This window comes from Panthera leo, chromosome F3, assembly GCF_018350215.1.
Source record: "Panthera leo isolate Ple1 chromosome F3, P.leo_Ple1_pat1.1, whole genome shotgun sequence".
In the NCBI taxonomy this organism is placed as follows: Eukaryota; Metazoa; Chordata; class Mammalia; order Carnivora; family Felidae; genus Panthera; species Panthera leo.
In genome coordinates, this window is record NC_056696.1 from 35,743,159 (window position 1) to 35,762,103 (window position 18,945).

The 18,945-nt window shown below is 41.0% G+C and overlaps 1 protein-coding gene across 4 annotated transcripts; it reads right to left on the reverse strand.

Moving 5' to 3' along the window:
* Positions 1-453: 453 nt before the first annotated feature.
* Positions 454-18,935, reverse strand: C4BPB (complement component 4 binding protein beta). Of its 4 annotated transcripts, XM_042925624.1 has the most exons (7): positions 17,673-18,935; positions 10,722-10,899; positions 10,023-10,199; positions 8,631-8,807; positions 2,883-2,976; positions 1,215-1,341; positions 454-666 (listed from the first exon to the last, which is right to left on the reverse strand). In XM_042925624.1, exons 1-7 carry the CDS (start codon positions 17,706-17,708, stop codon positions 514-516), a joined length of 942 nt encoding a protein of 313 aa, XP_042781558.1. In that variant the 5' UTR covers positions 17,709-18,935; the 3' UTR covers positions 454-513. The 4 variants fall into 4 exon arrangements, with proteins under 4 accessions (XP_042781558.1, XP_042781559.1, XP_042781561.1 ...); XM_042925625.1 differs by lacking the exon at positions 17,673-18,935 and having other exon boundaries at positions 10,722-11,837; XM_042925627.1 differs by lacking the exons at positions 454-666; positions 2,883-2,976 and having other exon boundaries at positions 1,259-1,341.
* Positions 18,936-18,945: the final 10 nt, after the last annotated feature.

Sequence of the window (18,945 nt, forward strand, 5' to 3'; positions counted from 1 at the left end):
CTTGGTAAGAAAACCTTAGGATTCTTGCTTATTCTGCCCTCAAAAAAAAAAAAAAAGAAAGGAGAAGAAAATACGTTCACTTATTTTTCACCATCTCAAATTTCCGATGCCGGGCTGGGTTTCATCTAAATGTGGTAAGCAATATTACTGCAGAAGATTTAGAAACGTGGTTCCGTAAACAGGATATAGGGGAGACTCAGAAGACACAGTTTAGGTCCTAACTCTACTTTTGTCTCAATAGGTCTTTTTAAGGATATAGTTATTCGGAGTCTATTTTCTCAAATTGAGAGGTTAATTTTTGCCTCATAAGTGTTGGTTAATTTGAGGTTATTTTGTGCCTCACCATTTGCATCTCGTGAAACTATGAGGCATCCCCCTAGCTGGGATCTGAGCTTCCCATTCTCCTTACGGACTGGAAATTAAATCCTTCATTCCCCATTGATCTGAAACTGGTTTTAGAACCAAGAAGAAGGTTTATTCATAGGGTGCTTTTCTATGACCCAGCCTGCTCAGCTATAATGTCAGGGCATCATTTTTTGGCTGCAGCTTGGCTTTCTGAATTTCCAGAAAATATTTTACTTCCTCCATCGTTAAGGAATTTTCCTTGAGTCTTTTCATAAAGTTCCGCATGGCTTTGCAAAGGTCTTTCGTCTCCTGAAAGGCAACCTGAAAAAGAAATTTTTTTTTTTTTTTAAGTAAGTTACAGCTTAAGAACTGAGATTCTCTGAAGCCATATACTCCGAAGCTAATGCGTAGCGTTTAGGTCCCTGATCTGGGTATTCAACGTGATGAATCACTTAAATTTTTCTAGCTTATGTATACTTATTGTTATCCCAGTAATAAAAAAAAAAAAAAGAGGGATCTATAAAAGGGATCTCAATGAAAATTGATCTGTTCAAGGTTTTTTTAAATCTAGAAGAATTTCAGAGACTTTTTACAGCAATACATACAAGTCTAAGACATGAGTATATAAAACTCGCTCTATAAAGTCCATGAGACAATAACCCTTACCAACACGTCCTCATGAGGTGTTTGTGATGATGGTGGCGAATGTGAACTTCTCATGTAAAAATACGAATTAATAGTTTATGATCCCTCTTCTACAATCGGGCCAAGGCCAACTCTTCAAAAACATCCCACAGTGAACAGATATTTACTGAGCATGTGCCAGGAGATACAACTGTGAACAAGGCAGACAAAAGCCTACTACTTACAAGCACCCGCTCAAACTTGGTCTGTGGAATTGGTTTGGGAGCTTCTTGGATCAACTCACAGACTGGAAGTGCACTGCTCCACTCCCCATCAATGCACCGTTGGTCCCGCGTGCCCACCAAGTGGTACCTGAACAGACATTAGAATGGCAACAACACTTAACCTTTCCACCTCTGATCTGGGCTAAGGCAGCCAACTAAGGTTGGTTTTGTATAGTTGTTTTCCGCATTTCCTATGGTGATAGGATCCACCTCCCCGAGCCTTAATGAATGCTTAAGTTATTTCAGTATTACAAAGCAGCCATCAACTAAAGTCACTCTCCTTTGGGGGGTGGAGAGGACCCAAGTGATAATTCAATCTGTAAAACACGGACCAGTGAGATCTGAATACGTGTGTTCACACACAGTTGCTGGGTGGAGAGGGTGAGGGACGAAGTGTTTCATCATTCAATAACTTAAAAAAACATCTGCCATCTACTCTCTAAAAAGGAGTGGAAAGCTAGAGAAAATCCTCAAATAAATCTTAGGAAGGAGATACAGCTTTTAATCAGAAAAAAAACATGCCCACTGGAAGTTTATAATAAGACTGAAATGCTAGTGAAGCAACACGACCCCGAGTTAAGAAGGTTGAAGCCGAGGAAAGAGTAGGTAATCTGTAAGCTAGAGGATGAGATAGTCTAAATTAAGGTTAGAATTTAATTAGGATGTATTAAAGCTCTATAAATCATTCTCTTTCTTTTTCTTTTTTTTTAAAGATATATATTTTTTTAATTCAAAGAACTGCAAATAGGAAACCAGATTGGGGAAGGGGGGGTGGTGGCAAGCTGGGACAATAAATCATTCTCTTTCTTTACCTCCATGTGTTCTGTGTTTCTTTGAGTTTTTGTGCTGAGAGTCTTTGAGACTCTGAGAGTCTCTGTGTTTCTTTGAGTTTTTGTGCTGAGAAAAAAACATACATTTTAAATATCTTCTCTTGTCTTTTTTTTTTATTTGAGACAGAGTGTGTGCACAGGTAGGGGAGGGGCCGAGAGAGGGGGCAAATGAGAATCCCAAGCAGGCTCCATGCTTAGCCCAGAGACCAACATGGGGCTCGAGGCCATGACCCTGGGATCATGACCTGAGCAGAAATCAAGCGTCGGACGCTCAACCCACCGAGCCACCCAGATGCCCCCGTCTCAACTAAGAGAAAAAAAATGTAATACTTTAGGATAAATACACTAAATACTTTAGGATAAAGACATGAGTCTATCTTTTAGAGATTGGGGACAGCTGGCAGTGGCCAAAGCAGCTCTCGTCAGAATGAGCTCAGACTCCTGAAGCAGTAGGAAGTCAGGGCACGAGGTGACACAGGCTGGGTCACTCCCCACAACAAAGCTACCAGTCAATGGGCAAGATCTCACTTTGTGGGTTTTTTTTTATAATTTTTTTAAATTTTTATTTACTTATTTTGAGGGGGGGGGGGAGTGAGAGAGAGAAAGAGAGAGAGAGAGAACGTGCTCAAGCAGGGGAGGGGAAGAAAGAGAGGGAGAGAGAGACTCAGAGCACAGAGTCCGCCCTGGGGCTCAACCTCACAAACTGTGAGATCATGACCTGAGCTGAAATCGGATGCTTCACTGACTGAGCCACCCAGGCGCCCCACGATCTCACATTTGAAAGGCTGCAAACACTTACCTGTCTTCACAGTAATAAGTAATGGTCGAACCTAAGTTGAAATCTCTTCCCTCAAAATAGCCATGAGCCGGATTCCCAGGAGGGCCACAGTCTCCTGAGAAACAGGAGAACAGGAATGACGGTCATGAGTTACGCTCAGTTCACAGCACCCCCTAAGTTTAGCTGTCTATGCGGGATCTTAGGGCACCTTCTCCATTCACTTCCTTCTTTTTTTTTTTTAAAGTTTTTTTTTTTTTTCAACGTTTTTTAATTTATTTTTGGGACAGAGAGAGACAGAGCATGAACGGGGGAGGGGCAGAGAGAGAGGGAGACACAGAATCGGAAACAGGCTCCAGGCTCCGAGCCATCAGCCCAGAGCCTGACGCGGGGCTCGAACTCACGGACCGCGAGATCGTGACCTGGCTGAAGTCGGACGCTTAACCGACTGCGCCACCCAGGCGCCCCCATTCACTTCCTTCTGGTCAGAATCATGTTTATCCTGGGAGAGACTGCCTTCTCCTGCTCATCCGCTGAGTGATTAGGAATGTGGGAGTGCTTTCTGATTGGCATGAGTTTTGAGGAAAGGAAGTTTAAATTGTAGAGATCGTCAGGGAACAAGAAAAGGAAAATTAAACCAGAGGTAGAGGTGGGAGTTGCAACTCCCTAAGAGGGGAGATAAATGGTGGGCGTTCAAATGGAGGCTGACGTTCTCTGTGGGACAGAAGTGTGCAACACGAGAGCTTCAGAAACGCAGGATACAACTGGGAGGAAAGAAGATGAGTCTATAAAATTGTGGAAAGAGAGTTGGACAAAGTACGAGATGTTGTGAATTTTGGGTTCTGCCTCTTCCACGACCCATGATTTTATCCTTCTCGGTTTCCCTCCTAACCTATGAGATGAGCAGGTTAAACAGAATTATTTCTTAAGTCCCTTTGAGCTCTGAGATTATATACATCTAAACATGATGATCAAGGTTAAAGGGTGAATGAAGAATAATTACGTAGGTATATATTTATGGAAACATAAATGCCTTCAAACCAAATAGTTGAGTAAAAACAGCAAAGCATAAGAGAGTATGTGTTAGTATAGTACATAGTATGTGATACTATGTATTATAATAATACATACAAATTGAAATGTAATTATAATAATAGCATAAAATGCTATTTTTGTAAAATACACTCATGCATCAACATATATGAACAGAAAAAAAGCCTGAAGATTATATATCAAAGTACTCTGTTACTTCTGGGCAGTAGGTTTGTAGGTAATTAAATGTTTTATTTTCTGTATTTTTCTACACCACAGATGTTTTCTTTGAGAAGTTAATAAATAATTTTTAGAAGATCAAAAACTGACTTCAAAAGCTGTATAGAGGAAAGGAAAAAGGATTTCCATGAGTTGATTAAGGAACCCCAGTACAGACAGGGCTCTCCTGGTAACTTTTAAGAGTACAGTTTTCAACTGAAAGAGATAATATGGATCTTGGGCCTAAGCAGAAAAGAATCTGCTTTACCCGGGGACCTAAGGAGCTTTCTTTAGAATTGGGCAATGAACTAACACAAAAAGACAGAGATCCTGCATTTCAGAGCTAGAATGGGAAGTACTGAATTAAAAGAGATTAAAAGAAATAAATTCTTTAAACCTGTGTCAGGCTAATAATAATGATGTTATATGCTTGTGATTTAACTGCCTACAGTATATATGTATGTTTCAAGTAACCCCTAACTCCTTGAAAGAGGCTACATATAGTTTGTGCTTTTTTTTTTTTTTTTTTTAATTTTTTTTTTTTCAACGTTTTTTATTTATTTTTGGGACAGAGAGAGACAGAGCATGAACGGGGGAGGGTCAGAGAGAGAGGGAGACACAGAATCAGAAACAGGCTCCAGGCTCTGAGCCATCAGTCCAGAGCCTGACGCAGGGCTCGAACTCACTGACCGCGAGATCGTGACCTGGCTGAAGTCGGACGCTTAACCGACTGCGCCACCCAGGCGCCCCTAGTTTGTGCTTTTAAACTGCTTATTGGGGCACCTGAGTGGCTCAGTCGGTTGAGCATCTCTTGATTTCAGCCCCGGTCATAATCCCAGGGTCATGGGATCGAGCCCTGCATCAGTCTCTGTGCTGAGCATGGAGCCTTAGGATTCTCTTTCTCTCTCCCTCTGCCCCTCTCCTCCACTCACGCTCTCTCTCTTTCTCTATAATAAAATAATTTAAAAAATTAAAAATAACAAAAAGCTGCCTATTATTTTAATAGCTACTGCCAAAATATATCTACAGAATGATATCTCTTTTCCTCACTGACATAAGTGACTAGCCCCTCATATCATGAACGATGTTAGGTGAAATCATTTTTTTTTTATTTGCTAATTTGATCAGTAAAACATGTGTATCTAATTTTACTATTCATTTCTGTAATTATTAGTTATATTCATTACCTTTCCATAAATTTGAGGAATATAAATGCTGTTTGGGGCCTAATCTTGGAATTGTTTAGCCTTAAAATTTGCCAGAAACATAGGGGAAGGGAAGCAAAAATGAGATAAAAACATGAGAGAGACAAACCATGAGATTCTCAAATACAGAGAACAAACTGAGGGTTGCTGGAGGGATGTTAAGTAGAGGGATGGGTAAATGGGTGATGAGCATTAAGGAGGGCACTTGTTGGTATGAGCAATGGGTGTTAAATGTAAGTGATGAATTACTAAATTGTATTCCTGAAATCATTATTACACTATGTGTTAACTAACTTGGATTTAAATTTAAAAATAAAATAGGAGCGCCTGGGTGGCTCAGTCAGTTAAGCGTCCGACTTCGGCTCAGGTCACGATCTCATGGTTCATGAGTTTGAGCCCCGCATTGGGCTCCGTGCTGACAGCTCAGAGCCTGGAGCCTGCTTCGGATTCTGTGTCTCCCTCTCTCTCTGCCCCTCCCCAGTTCATGCTCTGTCTCTCTCTGTCTCAAAAATAAATAAAAACATTTTAAAAAATTAAAATAAAATAAAATAAATAATAAAAATAAAAATAAATAAAAAATGGGCCCCAAACCTCATAGACACCTCATCAAAGAACGTATACAGATGGAAAATCAGCATATGACAAGATGCTTGACATCATTTGTCATCCGGAAATGCAAACTGAAACAAGGAGATACCATTATACAACCATTAGAATGGCCAGTCTGGAACACTGACAACACCAAATGCTGACAAGGATGTGGAGCCACAAGGCCTCTCCTACATTGCTGGTGGGAATGCAAAATGATACAGCCACTTTGCAAGACAGTTGGATGGTTTCTTAGAAAAAAACTAAATCTACTCTTCCCATAAGAGCCAACAATCGCCCTCTTCTGTATTTATCCAAAGGAGTTGAAAACTTACATCCACACAAAAACCTGCACCCGATATCTATAGCAGCTTTCCTCATAAATGCCAAGACTTGGAAGCAAGCAAGATGTCCTTCAGGAGGTGATCGGATCGATAAACTTATGGTACATCTGGAAACGGGATATTATTCAACGATAAAAGAGAATTAGCTGTCAAGCTATGAAAAGACATGGAGGAACCTTAAATGTATATTTCTCGGTAGAAAAAAAGGCAGTCTGAAGAGGCTACATACTATATGATTCCAAATATATGACATTCTGAAGAAGGAAAAACTATGGAAACAATAAAAAGATCAATGGCTGAGATGGGTGGGGGAAGTAGAGAGACCAATACATAGAGCACAGAGGATTTTTAGAGCAGTGAAGACTCTGTATGATATTATAATGATAGATATACATCATTACACACATGTCCGAACCCACTGAATGTAAAACACCAAGAGTGAATCCTTAGGTAACTGTGGATTTGGGGGGAATATGATGTATTAACATTGGTTCATCTTTGGTAAAAAAAAAAAAAAAAAAAAAAAAAAAAAAAAAAAAAAGTACTAATCTGGTGAATGATGTTGACAATGTGGGAGGCTGTGCATATGCGGGGCTAGGGAGTGTATGGGAAATGTCTATACCTTCCCCTTGGTTTTATTATGAATCTAAAACTGCTCTAAAAAACTAAGTCTGAAAAAAATTAAGTCTTTAAATCAATAAATCTGTAGTGTTAGATATGTACCCTCCCAAAGGAGATTTCAAACTCAATTTTTTGTTTTATACCTTTAAATTTGAAACTCTTGGGGCGCCTGGGTGGCTCAGTCGGCTAAGCGGCCGACTTCGGCTCAGGTCATGATCTTGCGGTCCGTGAGTTCGAGCCCCGCGTCAGGCTCTGTGCTGACAGCTCAGAGCCTGGAGTCTGTTTCGGATTCTGTGTCTCCCTCTCTCTGACCCTCCCCCGTTCATGCTCTGTCTCTCTCTGTCTCAAAAATAAGTAAACGTTAAAAAAAAAAAAATTAAAAAAAAAGAAACTCTGGGTAGAATTCCATTGCAATACCAGTCTGTCCATGCAGGACCACGGTATATCTTTTATTTAAGTCTTATTCCATGTCCTTCAGTAAACTTTCATATAGGTCTCATGAATGGAATTATTTTTACATTTCAATAGTCACATCATAATTATTAGAAAGTAATACTGTTGATTTTTCAATATTTATTTTGTGTCCAAGAATGAAGTTTTTTAGTAGAATTTCTTGGATCTTTTAAGTATGTTTTACAAATAAGTATATCCTGTGACTTACCAATCATTCTAGGAATCTATCCTACAGAAATAATAGCATAGACATAAAGATATATGTATATGTATACATACATAACATTCGTTTCAGCATTGTTATAGCAAAAATACAGAAATAGAACAAACGTTCATCAATACTAGAGATATGGAATAACTGATGGTGTATCCACATTATTTTTTAAAAGCAGGAGATAGAAAAAACAAATAAATAAAAGCAGGAGATAGAGCCACATATACTGATTGAAAAAGATTCCCATGTATAATGTTACATAAAAAAAAAAATTTAAACAATACATAGCCCAAAGTCCCATTTTTGTAAGTGTATATGTGTGTAGATATGTGTGTGTGCATTTGTTTATTTTAAATGGCTGCATAAACATAGGAAAAGACATGAAGCAAACACATTCCTGTTAATTTCCTCTGAGAAGTGTGAATTACCATGTTAGAAGGAGGTACTTCTAATATACATTAGAAGAAGGAGGTACTTTTTTTTTTTAATTTTTTTTTGAGAGACAGAGACCGTGTGTGAGCAGGGGGAGTGGCAGAGAGAGAGGGAGACCCCGAGTCCAAAGCAGGCTCCAGGCTCTGAGCTGTCAGCACAGAGCCCAAAGCGGGGCTCAAACTCATGAACCACGAGATCAACACCTGAGCCAAAGTCAGACACTTAACCCACTAAGCCACCCAGGCGCCCCTCAACTCTTATTTTATATAATTTTGCAATGGATGAGATATGGTCCTCTTCCCCTGTTTTCATGTATTTTTCAAATAAGAACTGTAAGGCGTTATCATGAAACAAACAAACGAACAAAGAAAGTCAGATGCCCCAAACTATCCTGTGTTGGACTTAGTAGGAAAGGAATCCTACTTGAGAGGGGAAATAAAGTGTTCATTGTTTGGATGCTGTTTGTTTCACTGGAATATACCATTTGAGGTGAGTTTTGGCTCTGTGAGCTCCATTTGTTTTCTGGCTTCCTCCGAGATCCCAGACCCTTCCCAGATACAAAAAAAAAAAAAAGAGGAAAACATCATTGCAGGGATGTGACAAATGCCTAGGGTGTCCCTCTGGTCAGTGTCTTTGGATTGGTGCTTGTTTCTCTGACACTTACTGCTTTTGCAGATGGGTAAGGGAGGCATCCAGGTGTGGTCGTTCATGCACTGACTCCAGTTGCTGCCCTGGAGGATGTAGTTCTCATGGCACTTAAAAGTGACTTTGTCACTCACATTCACAGGACCTGAGAAACTGGGTTCACCATTCACCAGCACAGGGTCAGGACAGTGGCCCACTGAAGAAGAAAACAGGAAGTGATCGGAAAGAGCAGGAGAAAGTCCGCCACTGCGGAGGCTAGACCTCCTCAGTCTTCAATGAGAGAATAGAAATCAGAACTAAAACTGTACTTTATAACGGGGACTCCTCCACGGTACCAAATCGTATCAGTGCAGGACGTGAAGGGACTAGGTTGGCCTGAGTGTGGTAGGAAAGGTCTTGGTCATGCACGAGAGTGACAGTTGGCACTTGAACTTACAAAAAGTAACTAAGCACATAACTGGAAATGATCAATAGCATGTTCATCATCCTGGTAAGCCTTGCTGAAAATACTTCACCCTATGCTGGAGGCAAGTTTTTCCCTCCCTTTCCTCCATGAAGAGACACATCACTCATCAGTTTGTACTTTGTTTCATTTTGCTTCCCCCCCCCACCCCTCACCCCCCACCCTCCACCCCTCCGTGAAAAAAACAGGAGAGAAGGTGAACTTGTTGGTATAAATAAAGGATAAACATTTGGTGTGCTTTACTCTAGGTATCAAGGAGAACAAACCCAACTATTCCTAAATATACTAATAATAACGAGGATATTGACCAGTTATTCTCTGTCTCTACAGACACCACAAGTGAGTTTTGTGAATGTGAGCAAATCACTTGGATCTCAGTTCTCACATTTGTAAATTGAGAATATAAATGTGTCCCAGTTCAAAAGTCATATAATGGATGAAATAAACTATGACATATTTACTTCAAAATAATAATCATGCAAAACAGAATCGTTGAGAAAAAAGATTAGTTACATGTTGACAGTTGTTGAAGCTCAGTGATGAGTGCATATGACCTGATTTTGCTCTTTTGTCTTTTGTATATGTTTACAATTTTTATGTTATAGAAATTCTATAAATAGATTTCTATAACATAAAAATTTTAAAGGAGTATGATATTAAATTAGACCCCCCCCCCCAAAGCCAGTTTTAATATATGGTAGAAATTCTTCCCTCCCTGCAGGGGTGATTGAGTCTATTAATTCTATTAATCAACTAATTAAATCAACACTGAGGAAGAGCTGACCATGTACCTTGTAAGAGAAGTTCCACCCTGGGGTGCTTTAAAAATTAATTCCCAGAAGTTGAGAATTTTTGTCTTATAAAGTTTTAACGCGGCCTGCGGGAGGTAGGATGTGTAAGAGCGGAGCGAGATGACAAGATACACAAAGAAACAAAATTTCAACTCACATTGGCATGTGGGAGTGGGAGTGGGAGTATTCCACTCCCCAGAGGCATTGCAAATAAAGGTTTTCTCTCCTACCAGGTGGTAGCCCTTGATACAAAAGTAAGTCCCCAGAATTTGTCCTTCCACCTTCTTTGCGACAAATATGCTATATCCCACTGGGGGAAGTTCTGGACAGTTCTCTGTTGGAAGGAAAAAGAAAACAGATTCACTTGGCATTATCACGTGCTGTGGCGAGGCCCCGTTAGACAGCCATCCGAGTGTCCTTTTCCTGGATTATTGATTCTCCTTCCTTGTACAATTCCATGTCCATGTATATCCCCATCCCCCCCTTCCCAAGAATTCCCAAAGTTTTGTTTTCAAAAGGATAACAGGCATTACATTCAGTTCAACCATGAAGATACAATTCCCTTTCCAAATAGCATTTCTGGAGTTTATAACAGACAAGACCTCTCAAGATTTTGAAACTGGTACTTTTTGGTACCAAATTGGTACAGTTAACCACCCACTTCGTAGAGCAGAATTATCATTAAATATTTACTAAGCCCCTACTGAGTACAGGGCATTAGGCCAAGTCATTTGACATTTTTCAATAAAGGAAATACATTTCATTGACTTAAATTTCATTAAAACCATAGACAGCATGCTTCGTACCCCGCAGGCTGATATTAAGTACCCTAGAAACTAATCTTAAGCATACGCACCGTATGAGGCAGAAACCGGCCACACAACCACAAGATAGCACACAACCCGCAAAAACATCTTGCGATCAGTTGCTTGACCCAGGCTGGAATTAACCCAACACAGACAACACGTGGTTTGGATCAAAGTAGGAGATACCAACCACCTCCCTCCTGGAGATGTTGTATTGATTTCTCTTCCCTAGGAAGAATGAAAAAAAAAAAAAAAATTCTACCAAAGGAAATAAGAACAGCTGTGAGGAAGTCAGTACAGGGAGGGATTTTGCAAAAACACAAAGGGGCGGCTGATGAGCCGCCCGTTTTAAAATTCAGTTTTAGAAACTGCCTGGTTGTGTCATGCAAACCCAGTTGACCAGGCCCTTTGAACTGCAGACGGGCCAGATGGTGTTACCCTGACTCTCAGTTCTGTCAATATTTGCTCGTGTTTACCATCCAGCTTCTGTGACTCTCTCCAGCGTTGCGGGCGGGGGTGGGGGGGACCAATCTCTGGTGCTTTGCCAAGTGAGACCCAACCCTGAGTGCCACCTCTCTCAAATACCAGGTGCCCCAACAGCACCGAAGGCTGAAGACGAGAAAGCTCAAGGAGTGAAACTAACCTTACCTTCCTCTGACCTTCCGGATCTATGGCTCCCAGCAAGGAGCTGATCCCAGTTACTTCCAAACCTGAGAAAAACTCCAGTCCTGCGGGGACACTTTGTCCTCATTTGCCAGGCCTGTGCCAGGGTTTCCATCCTGTGGGTCTTTGGGAGGCAGGATTTAGCCTGAGTCCAGAGTCAACCAAATGATTTTCCAAGGGAAATAAGGGAAAAGCTTTGGTCTCGGGAATTAAAACATGTAGAATTGCTTTTGGGCTCTCCTACCTTTTATTCATTTATTCATACATTCATTCGTATTTATTTAATTATAGCAATTAGCTGGTTGTCCGTGCTCCAATTATAAAATTGGGGTAAAATTCCTCCAAATGTTTAGGTTTTAATGAAATAATATAAAGCATCATAATAAATATAAAGCATAAGGACACAGTAATGTCTTTTTGGGGTGTTTTGGGGGATGTTTTATATTTTGAGAGAGAGCATGAGAGTAGGAGGCCCAGAGAGAGAGGGAGAGAGAATCCCAAGCAGGCTCTGTGCTCTCAGCACAGAGCCTGATGTGGGGCTTGATCCCACCAACTATGAGATCAGGACCTGAGACAAAATCAAGAGTTAGACGCTTAACCGACTGAGCCACCCAGGGGCCCCTGGACAGAGTAAGGTCATAAATGTTCTTCTCTTCTCCGTCCATTATCATTACTTTATGATGATTTGTTCATGTGTTCTCCCACACGAGACTGTTAACAACTCTAGGACAAAGATTGTGCCTAGTGTATTTCTATGTCCTTTCTTGGCACTCCATAATGCAAAGCAGAATTGTCTGCTAAGTAAATCTGAGCAATGCAGTACAGATAAAAAGAATATGGTCATACAGAAACTGTACCACAGCCCCTCAAATCCATACTGATAATGTATCATTTACTGTATATTACCTTTATGATTTCTCCATATCTTATTTTCACTCAAATAATATGTGAATTCCTATAGGGCAAGTACTCTCTATTTTTTGTCTTTTTTTTTTAATTTTTTTTTTTACGTTTATTTATTTTTGAGACAGAGAGAGACAGAGCATGAATGGGGGAGGGTCAGAGAGAAAGGGAGACACAGAATCTGAAACAGGCTCCAGGCTCTGAGCTGTCAGCACAGAGCCTGATGCGGGGCTCGAACTCACGGACTGCGAGATCATGACCTGAGCCGAAGTCAGACGCCCAACCGACTGAGCCACCCAGGCGCCCCTTTTTTTTGTTTGTTTTTTTAAAGTAGACTCCACAGCCAGCATGGAGCCCAACATGGGGCTTGAATTCACAACCCTGAGATCAAGACTTAAGCTGAGATCGAGTCTGACACTTAACTGACTGAGCCACCCGGGGCACCCCTAGTGCAAATACATTTTACAGTATAATTCTCAGGGGTGCCCCAGGTGGCTCAGTCAGTTAAGCATCCGACTCCTGATTTTGGCTCGGGTCGTGATCTCATGGTTCCTGAGACAGAGCCCTACACTGAGCTCTGCAATGACAGCCAGAAGCCTGCTTGGGGTTCTCTCTCTCCCTCTCTCTCTCTGCCCCTCCCCCTCCCTTGCACGCTTGCTCGCTCTCTCACCCTCTCAAAGTAAATACATTTTAAAAAAGTGAAGTATAATTCTTGAAACAGTAAATAACATGATACTCATATTAAGCATAACATGAGCATGTGTCAAAGATTTTGCTCATGAATTAATGAGAGAACCATTAAGAAAGAGGCTACAGCTAATTCAAAGAAGAATTTGAGGAACAGAGATTTATGTGTTCAGTCAAAGGCCTTCTGAAGTGACTCTTCTAATCGATGTAAAACTGACTAATATCATACATGGCAACACCCTGTAATATTTGGAATCAGCTTTTCTAACTCCCGGAAATTAATTGAATCTCTCTCTTCTGGACAAAATTCATTTGCTTTGTTATCAGAATCCTTTGCATTGTTTTCAGAAAAAGAATCATTTGCATTCCAAATTAACCTCTAGTCTTATAGAGGTGTAAAAAAGACGGATTGACAATCAAAATTTCACACTCCTGTGAAATTGATGATCCCTGAGAGGGTCTACAAAACAATACTCAGTCACCTACTGAAAATGTCTCCAGTGATTTCTTTTTGTCTCTTTTGTCAAGCTTCGAGTAATTTTTCTTAACACACTACATATTCTACTTCTTGAGGAATACAAGTTCCCCAGTACCTACTGTATATATTGTTTGTACAATACATGATTTTTAAAAAACAGAAAATTGGGGCACCTGGGTGGCTCAGTCAGTTAAGCGTCTGACTTCGGCTCAGGTCATGATCTCACAGTTCGTGGGTTCGAGCCCCGCGTCGGGCTCTGTGCTGACAGCTCAGAGCCTGGAGCCTGTTTCGGATTCTGTGTCTCCCTCTCTTTCTGCCCCTCCCCTGTTCATGCTCTGTCTCTGTCTCAAAAATAAATAAACATTAAAAAAAATTTAAAAAAAACAAAATTTTGTTTCCTCCTAAAATTAGGAATTTGTTTATTCCTAAATGAGAAATTCCTAAATACCTAAGAAAATAGAGCATTATTACAGGAAATAATTGCAAGTAATTCTTCATCTCAATGGTTTATTTCGGATCCATATTAGGGCTTCAGAAAGGCACTATATTATTTAGACTATTGTTTTACTAATACTTCTCTATGCAATGTAAAAATATTTACACTAAGTGAGATATATAGAGATTACACAACCTCACAAAGTTTAGGTCCAATTTTCCTGTCAAATAAATTAGGAGAGAACTTTGTTTTCAAAGCTTTTGAATTTTAGGATTACATATAAGGGAATACAGGACTGCATGTTTTATTATGAGCATCTGAGCTTAGAAAAATTAATGAGAATTCAGAAACCTTTCTAGACCTTTGGACGTTAAGGACAGTTTGATCGAATCCAGATTGTTTTCTGGAGAACGGGGCTAACAGGTCAAGTGCAGAAGTTGTACTGACTGGTTAGCTTGCTCCACGAAGGAATGGGCCGACAGTGGTTAGTGGAAGGCTAAGACTAAGACTAAGACTAAGGAGGTGAGCAGGGATGTCAGCCAGGGAGTTGTGGGAAGTTAAACTGTTGTGTGCACGTGAGGTTTCAAGAAAATTGGGAAACGACATTTCGACAAGTTCTCTGGTATGTTATGAGTGGATTCCCTTTGGTCTTTGTCATGATAATTCAGAAAAGATTTAAAATGCTTCTCCATCTTTTTTTTTTTTTTAAATATATATCAAGTTGATGTCTCTTGAATATCTCACCAAGAAAAACCTGGCCCAGAGAAGTAACCTTTACGCAGAGTACGTGAGAATGAAACGAATATAAATTTCTTTAAAGGTCTAATTGTTCATGAAACGTTGTAGAATGACCATTGGCGGGGAGTCAAATGAGAGACTTAGTGTGGCCTCTGTGCTCCTTCCTGTTGGTGACCATGTAGGCAGGATTCCGGTAGCTCCCCAATAGCTATGTGGTACTGTTGGGGTAGAATCATTTTGAGGATAATATGTTAACTTCACAGAAGGACAGAGGGGCAGAAAGTCCTGGATGACTGGGGAAGCTCCATTCCAGTCCTAGACTGTTTCTTATCTCCACACCGCTTCTCTCCACACTTCATTGTGGATGAGAGTAACCTTCTGTCACAGGTAAGGTGCTGTTCTCTGGGGTTTGCTGGCACCTTCTAATCTGAAACACTGACGAATCCAAGAAAATAAGGGTCTACCAGTGTTTGAGTAAAATGACCCAGGAATTTAAATTCAGAGAAGAATGTTTAATAGACCTTATTAGGGGTGACGGGGTGGCTTAGTCGGTTAAGCGACCGAGTTCGGCTCAGGTCACGATCTCGCGGTTCCTGAGTTCAAACCCCGCGTCGGGCTCTGTGCTGATGGCTCAGAGCCTGGAGCCTGCTTCGGAGTCTGTGTCTCCCTCCCCAACTCATGCTCTGTCTCTGTCTCTCAAAAATAAACAAACATTAAAATTAAAAAAACAAAAATAGACCTTACTAAGTTATGCCCAGAGACTGTTTCCCTTTCCAGCCATAAATTCTAAAAAGGCAATGGACAAAAGAGGAGAGAACCTGGCAAATGAAAACTGAATGTAAACAAGAACGTAAGAGGTTCACTAATGAAGAAAACGCAAATGGACGAAGAAGCTGTTGTTCTCTGCAGGCTGTGTGGTTGAAGGCACTACATGCTTTGAGGCAAGGCTCTATGAGATCTGCAACACTGCTTCCCGTGCTTGTGAAATTATTTAATTGCAAGGAGGAACTGGTCTCTTGAAGGTGACCTAGCTGTCGCCGGCAAGGTGCCGCATAATACCAACAGGGTAGGTAGGTGCCCTTGGGAACTGGAACGGAGCTCTGAAGTGAGTTGCCCTGCCTGTGGTGATGAGCAGTGGGGCATCGGCTTCACGAAAACAAAAGGAGACAGACTATGCACCTTGAGGTTAAGAAAAAGAAAACACACACCCGGGGGGAGGCTTAGTGAAACTATGTTGTTACGATACAAATTCCTAAATATTCTACAATGTCTGGTTTAAAAATCTAAGCGTTTCAGAATCCCATATATTCTTCTCCTCTGCTTAAAAAAGTTAATATCAAATAGATATCTCCTGATTTTTTTTTCTTAATGTCAAAGAAAAGAAAGGGAGATGGGTTGTGTCATTATCATCTAGCTCCTGCTTTGCTGCCCTGGGGTCACGACCTCCCCTAAGCTATCTGTGAAACGTACATGCATCTACCTTTTGGGGGTGGGGGTCAGGGGGCCCTTAGCTTTCGTCAAATTCTCTAATGAGTTCAAGACCATGAAAGTGGGTTTGTGGCAGGATTCTCGCACCGAGAGTCGTGGCACTGAGGCTTTTCTTTCCAGGAAGCCATTTTATTTGTGCTGGCACTGCTCACTTGGGTTCCTATCGGAACAACTGAGCCTCAAATGCCACGTGGCATAGTTTTTAATACACTTTTTACTTTTTTGTCTCCCATATATGGTAACACACAAACATGTAGTCTGAGGGGCGCCTGGGTGGCTCGGTCGGTTAAGCGTCCAACTTCGCCTCAGGTCGTGATCTCGCGGTCCGTGAGTTCGAGCCCCACGTCGGGCTCTGTGCTGACAGCTCAGAGCCTGGAGCCTGTTTCAGATTCTGCGTCTCCCTCTCTCTCTGCCCCTCCCCTGTTCCTGCTCTGTCTCTCTCTGTCTCAAAAATAAACGTTAAAAAAAATTTTTTTTTTAAAAACACGTAGTCTAAGTGGTCTCCTATTACGAGGTCCAGAGGGATGTTGTCACATACATGTATAACCAGGTTGCCTTGAGGTTTTGGGTTTTTTTTTCTTTCCTTAGGGAGGGGACCCTACCACGGGTTGGACGGTGCAGAATACTTCGAGACAATAAAGCACAGTGATGGCTATTGCTGGATTCACACAGGAAGTGCCGGTGGGGTCGTCACCAACCTGGCCAAGCTAGTGAGCTTGAAGGCTGATCTTCTCACAGTGAGTCCCCAGTGAAGATCCGGGAGAGGTTAAAGATCTGATATAATAATTAAGGCTACAGAAATCAGACAAATAATGACCACCACCCAACACCGGGGCACTGTCTGCAGAGTCATTTTTTAATACTGGTATCTTTTTTTTTTTTTTTTTTTAACGTTTTATTTATTTTTGAGACAGGGAGAGACAGAGCATGAACGGGGAAGGGTCAGAGTGAGGGAGATACAGAATCCGAAACAGGCTTCAGGCTCTGAGCTGTCAGCACAGAGCCCGACGCGGGGCTCAAACTCACGGACCGGAGATCATGACCTGAGCTGAAGTCGGCCGCTTAACCAACTGAGCCACCCAGGCACCCCATTATACTGGTATCTTTATTGAAGTTTCTAGCTACATTAAAAAAATAGTCTGGGGGTGCTTGGGTGGCTCAGTCGGTTAAGCGGCCGACTTCAGCTGAGGTCATGATCTCATGTCTCCTGGGGTTCGAGCCCCGCATCGGGCTCTGTGTTGACAGCTCAGAGCCTGGAGCCTGCTTTGGATTCTGTGTCTCTCTCTGCCCCTCCCCCACTTGCACTCTGTCTGTCTCTCCCTCTCAAAAATAAACAAACATTAAAAAAATTAAAAAAAAAAAAAAAGTTTGTTATGGGGCACCTGGGTGGCTCAGTTAGTTAAGCATCTGACTTCGGTTCAGGTCACGATCTCACGGTTTGTGGGTTCGAGCCCCACGTCAGATCCTCTGTCCCCCTTTCTCTCTGTCCCTCCCCCCGCTCATGCTCACTCTCTCTCAAAAATAAACATTAAAAAAAGTTTTTAATAATAAAAAATAAAAATAGTATATGTCTGTTGGTCCCTCATTGTTATATATCATACCATTTACCTTGTTCTGAGGTGTGGGCTTTGACAAAAACTCCATCAGTGTTGAGGTAAGTCAATTAGTGTGTTCATTCACCTACTTGTGAAATAGGGAGAATGATTGCAGACATGGTTAGCCTTCTACAGATGATGGCTGGACCGCTGAATAAGATAACCCCTGCAAGAGTGCCTGGAGACCTTTCCAAGAAAAGGGGACAAGGACTTGGTTTTACTCACTGCATGGCAACCAATAGGTGATCATTAAATATTCTTTAAAGAAGTTAAAAAAGCTGCAGAATGTCGATAATACATGGCAATAAGGATCCCCCCGATATCATTTTAAAATGGCTAATGTAACTTGATAAAAGCAGGAGTCACCAGTCAAAACACCAGTTGGAAATATATATACGTATATTGTCGGTATATATACGTATATAGTCCGTATAGTCCGTATATAGTCCGTATATATATACGGTATATATACGTATATAGTCCAGTAATTTGAGAACCTTTTTAAAGAAGCTAGTTCCAAAAACATTTTGCACATCGCCAACATTTTGTGTTATGTATATAATGCGCCAAATGTTATCCTATTTTGTGTGTGATGTCCAAATTAATCATATCTTTAAATTAAAAATAACTTTTATTATGTTTCTTATTACAAAGCAATGCATATTACTGACATATTTTAGCATAATTTTATTTTCTCCAGAGAAATGCATCTCGTGGATGATACTTACAATAAAAATCAATGAGAAAAAAAAGTATTCAAAAGCCATCCACTGTGTCTTAGCACAGTTATCACCCTTTTATAGAAGACAGATACCTATGCCCTGGAAATTTAGTTTAAGGTAATACTATGGACATCAGACTTAAAATCTCAAACTACCTAAATTTCTACCAGAAAAGTGACACCAGCAATTATCTTACATTCTGATTAAACACATGCAAACACTAATATGGGGACTTCGAAATATCTTGCATGGATGAATAAATAACTAAATAAGAACATTATCAGATCATCAACGGACACTGTGCTTAGATGCGGTAAGAAACCCGCATCACAGGAACTGAAGTGTTCCAGTACAGCAAGCTACGAGCAGCTAGATGAAAATCACCTGCCACAGAGCAGAGTCAGGAGCCTTTCCGAAGGCAGCTTTGTGCGTATAAAAGCAGCTCCTAGTTGCTGGATGCTGAACTGCCTGCAGCCCAGCTCATCACATCTTAGGTAACAGAGCCCTGTATCATCCACAGTATAAAAGAACTGTTTGGGAACAGTTGCATTTCATTACTTCTCT